Source organism: Rhodamnia argentea, chromosome 1, assembly GCF_020921035.1.
Source record: "Rhodamnia argentea isolate NSW1041297 chromosome 1, ASM2092103v1, whole genome shotgun sequence".
NCBI lineage: Eukaryota > Viridiplantae > Streptophyta > Magnoliopsida > Myrtales > Myrtaceae > Rhodamnia > Rhodamnia argentea.
Genome location: NC_063150.1, coordinates 28,761,421 through 28,766,560, shown reverse-complemented (window position 1 = coordinate 28,766,560; position 5,140 = coordinate 28,761,421). Strand labels below are relative to the sequence as shown.

Here is a 5,140-nt window from a genome sequence, read left to right as displayed (position 1 = left end):
ATCTTGCCGGACCCATACATAATTAATTAAATGAAAACAGGTGAATTGCAAAGCAAGCCAAGAACCCTTTTTTTTTTCCCGTCAAAAGCCAGGAATCGTTAAAAAAAAAAGAAGATTTTCAGTTACAGAAATTCACGCGTTAAAACACCCTCATTGGCGTCAGATTAGTGTGTTTTGAGAAGGCAAAGGTCGGCACCAACAGAAAAAATGGAGACGTCACCTCATTGGTTCTGTAGGTTCTCCTTGGTTTTGTAGGTTCTCGATTCTTGATTCCCGATTCCGGGTCCTCGGTTATCGGAGGTCCTAAAATTTTGGAACTGGGAATAGGACCATATCTCGGCAGAACTTGGAACTGCTCCGGTTCTTCGATTCATGGGTTTATTCTGAAATCATGCTCATTCCTAATGTAATCCAAATATTTACAAGTTTTGTTATTTGAGGCAGTTTCGGAAATTACGTTGCTGCACTTTGGGCAAGGGTCATTTCCTCAAAAAATCTTGTAAACTTTCACTCAACACAAAACCAAATCAAATTATGGAAAAATAAAAATATTGATAAAAAAGGATTAAGTCTCAAAGTCTTTAATATTAAATAAAAGTCAGATTTCAACTGTTCGAAATGAAAGTGAAAGGAGAAATTTAAGTAGGTAGATTGCATTTTTTTTTTTTAACTTTTGGTAAGTTAATTAACAAGAGACTATCTTTTCTTTTGGGGGGAAAAAAGAAGAGATCACATGCTTTGTAGTGTATAAGCATTCATAACTTGCCATAAATGAGGTTTTGCAGTGAGTAAATCTTGTCCTCTCTACTAGCCATGGTATGTGATAATAAAACAAAAGGGGCTTTCGTCTGTAAGACTCGAATAAGTTACTAATATTCAATTACATAATTCTTTAATAAAGGAGCTTTCGTTTGTAGGACTCGAACAAGGAAGTATATAACGGAATCGATTGATTAAAGTTTGATGTTTTCAATTCCACAACTCAGATACCTGTTTGACAAAAATAAATAAATAATAAATAAGACCTCAGACACCTTGAAATCAAAATGATGTCTATTCAAATCTACCAAGTTAGACGGTTCTCCCTCACGCACGCGCTTATGCGCATACAGGAAGCAGAAAGCATATGATGTATCATGAGTGATGCGGTGTAAACTAATCAATTACATTTTCTAAGTAGCATGTATTCAAATCCACTATGTGTTTCAATTTTGGAAATTTGTACCCGAATTTGCTTGTTTCTCCACGTGTCATCATGACACATGATGAGCCCCGGGCACAATGCTTTTTTGAGAGGCGTGAATTGTTGTAATTTCTCTACGCGTATATGTACGAGCTAGTGGAGAGGCACTTGGTCATAGAAATGTTATCTATCATGTCGGTCAACTTTAAAATGATCATGCTTTGATATTGGACACTATTGATAGAATATTATCAAACAAAAAGTGCACTCTCATTAAGAAACATTACCGTTCCCTTTCATTTTGTTTCCGAGATAAACATTTCTTCTTCAACCTTTATTAATCTAATAAACCATCTCCCTGATCATCAGTGCTCACAGCAGTGTACTGGCAATGGCAGAAGCCACCGAGGCCGCCTTGTTCTCATAATCATTCAAGTTCGATAATGGCGACTTGCCTTCGAATCCCGCTTCGCATTCGGATGCAAAATACGCTGCTCTCTTCATGTTGTCCACGGCGAACTTATAGTACCCTTCTGTCAAACTTTCCTTGCTCGAGGGCACCAACCCGCTTCTGGTATATTTGTACTGAGTCCTCGCAAGAGGTCAGCGCTTTCTTCGTCCCTGGGTCAGGGGATTTGCGGAGCAAGTCCTTGATTTTAGTCAGAGTTGACTTGGCATCGCATCAACCTTGTCGACCATGATTAGGCCTAGCTTTGGGGTGTTCGCGGTGGAGCTCGGGGGGTCGGATCTGAGAGCCGAGATGCAGAAGTTGGCATACGGTGTCTTCTTACATGTGTCGTCGACGAGGTCAGCGGATGCGAATGGGAGGATGGTGATGAGAAGAAGTTGAGCAAACGAGAGAAGTGTCAAGAGCATTGGAGTCTTCATATTGTTGGAGCTTCTTTTTTAAGGAGATGATGATGGATAAGGGAATGAATAATTTGGATGTAGCAAATGCGTGCCAGTTGATCCTTAAATCGAGGTTGAGATTGCTTCCTCCTATGGAAGTATTGGATACCTATGGAAGAAATGGGTTAGGATGTAACACTTGCTATTGGAAGATACTTTCTATATCGACAGCCATACTTTTTAACACGTAACACTTACGATAGCACCATTAAAACACTATCCTTTGATCTTTTTCCCTTAAAAATGGAGAGATATAATTTGCAAAAGTACATAATGAAATCAACTGATTAAAGCTTGCTCGATAGTTTTATGTTTTCACTTCTATTAGGAGTGAGCGGTTCCCGGTCCGATCTGATTTCTCTCAAGAACCGAGAACCGGACCGGTGGTGCTGGTTCCCAATTTTCGAAACCGCGGTCCAGTCCGGTTCCCGAGTGGTCCAATGGAGTCAAGCAAATATTATCAAGGCTATTATTTTCAAAAAAAATGACTCTAAAACAGTATATTCTTAAAAAAAAAAAAGGTAAGATGATAGAATTTTCGAGCACAATCTAGTAACACGTAGCATTCAACATTGTTGGGTGGAGTCATGGCAACAAAAGCTACAAAATAAACATGTGGTCCAAATCTCAACTGTATGAGACCCCGTAAATGCAAAAAAAAATAAATTAAAATCGACCGGTCCTGTCGGATCCTGTACCACTGAAATTGGGAACTGAACCGCCGCCCTTTGGAACCTGGAACCGGACCATCGGTCCTATCCAGTCCGGGCGATTCCGGGTCCGATCGATCCGACTTACTCACTCCTAACTTCCATAACTCAGACACCTTGAAACAAAAATAATCCGTTCAAACCTTTTGAGTATGTCAATTTAAGCCTGCAGATTTAGACGGTTCTCCGTCATGAATGCGCTTAGGTGCACACAAGAAGCAGCAAGCGTATGATTATCATGACTAACGTGGTGTAAGCTAATAAATTACATTGTCTAAGTGACATGTATTCAAACCAACGCTATCTTTGAATTTTGAAAGTGTAACTCGGATTTGCTTATTTTTCCATGTATCATGATGACACAAGATCACAGCACTTTTTTGCGAGGCTTGAATTGTTGTAATTTATCTACGCGTATATCTATCAGCTAGTGGAGAGGCGCTTGGTCATGGAAATGTTATCTATTTGAAATGAGCAAGCTTTTTGGTATTGGATACGATTCACAGAATATTATCAAACAAAAACTGCACTTTCATTAATAAACATTCCAGTTCAGTTTTCATTCTGCTTCCGACCTAAACATTTCTTCTTCAACTCTTATTAATCTAACAAACTATCCCAACGATCAGTGCTCACAGCAGTGTACTGGCAATGGCGGAAGCCACCGAGGCCGCCTTGTTCTCATAATCATTCAAGTCTGATAATGGCGACTTGCGTCCAAAGCCCACTTCGCAATCGGATGCTTCCCTCGCCGCACCCTTCATGTAGTCTACGGCAAACTTGTAGTCCCCTTTGCTCAAACTTTCCCTGCTCGACGGCACCAACGCGCTTATGACAATTTTGTACGACTCCTTGCAAAAGGTCAAGGCTTTTTTCATCCCCGGGTCAGGGGATTTGCCGAGCAAGTCATTGATTTTGGTCAGAGTTGACTTGGCGCTTGTGTCGACCTTGTCAACCATGATGAGACCTAGCTTTGGGGTGTCTGCGGTCGAGCTACGGGGGTCGGACCTGAGAGCCGAGATGCAGAAGTCAGCATATGGCGTCTTCTTGCATGTGTCGTCGACCAGGTCGGCGGATGCGATTGGGAGGATGGTGATGAGAAGAAGTTGAGTGAAAGAGAGAAGTGTCAAGAGCATTGGAGTCTTCATATTGTTGGAGCTTGCTTTAAGGAGACAATGATGCTGATCAGGTTTTGGAATAGGAACGTAAGGGAATGAATACTTCAGGTGTAGAAAATGCGTGCCAGTTGACCCTTTAAATCAGGGTTGAGATTGCTTCCTCTTATGGAAGAAATGGCTTAGAATTTTACACTTGCTATTCAAAGGTGCTTTCTGTGTAGAGAGCCATATCTTTTAACACATAACACTTACCATAGCACCATTTAAAGATTATCCTTTAATTTTTCTTTCCTTAAAAAAAGGGAGCGATATAGTATAAGGTAAGCGGCTCTACCTGAAATCTGAAACCTACCCGTTAAAACGGGTTCTTCTTTTTCTGAAATTTGAAACCTCTCCTATATATCTTGAAACTCATAACCTACTATGTCGCAGGTCTTAGAGTCTGCCCAGAACTGGCCAATTTCATTTTTATTGCATAAGATACGGTGTCTTCTATGAGATTTGGAACTTAGTATATAGAAACTTTAAATTTCATGTGGACCCATCAACTTAGAAAACCTTGGTCCTGCCGGACATACTAAAATGTGTCAATAAAATGTATTCCCAGTGCTTAGTACCGGACAGTCAAATGTCAATTAGTGAAAAAGAAACTTAAAAAGATAGCAGAGATTATACGAACTTTAAGATTTATCAATAAAATTAAAGATCACCCTACTTCTAGAGTGTCCGCCCCTTGGAAGTTATGTAGGTCGACTATTTTGTGCTGAAAAAGTTTGCCTCTATAAACAAAGAACGCATGATTGATCCCCCATATTTTTTGCATCAATCACACATTTATCTTGCCGGACCCATCACAAGAATTTCAAAGCAAGCCATGAACCGTTAAAAAGAAGTTTTTCAGTTACAGTAATTCACGAGTTAAAACACCCTCCTCGTCATTAAATTAGTGTGTGTTGAAAAAGGCAAAGGCCAGGGCCGAAGGGAAAACCAATGGATACAGTCACCTCATTGGTTTTGTAGGTTCCCGGTTCCTGGTTAAACTAATGGATACAGTCACCTCATTGGTTTTGTAGGTTTCCGGTTCCCGGTTCTTGTTTTTTGGTTCCCAATTCTTAGTCTCCTGAGAATCGAAGGTTCCTAACAATGTGGAACCAGAAACCTGACCGAGAGTCTCACTAGAACCTGGAACCGGATTAGTTCCCGTTCACGATTGTACCTTG

General features: G+C 40.4%; 1 protein-coding gene and 1 pseudogene across 1 annotated transcript; both read right to left on the bottom strand.

Moving 5' to 3' along the window:
- Positions 1-1,502: 1,502 nt before the first annotated feature.
- LOC125313605 lies at positions 1,503-2,100 on the bottom strand (annotated as a pseudogene).
- A 1,332-nt stretch (positions 2,101-3,432) lies between these two features.
- Positions 3,433-3,950, bottom strand: LOC115747741 (cell wall / vacuolar inhibitor of fructosidase 1-like). Its single transcript, XM_030684005.2, has one exon. It carries the CDS (start codon positions 3,948-3,950, stop codon positions 3,435-3,437), a length of 516 nt encoding a protein of 171 aa, XP_030539865.1. The 3' UTR covers positions 3,433-3,434.
- Between the last annotated feature and the right edge of the window lie 1,190 nt (positions 3,951-5,140).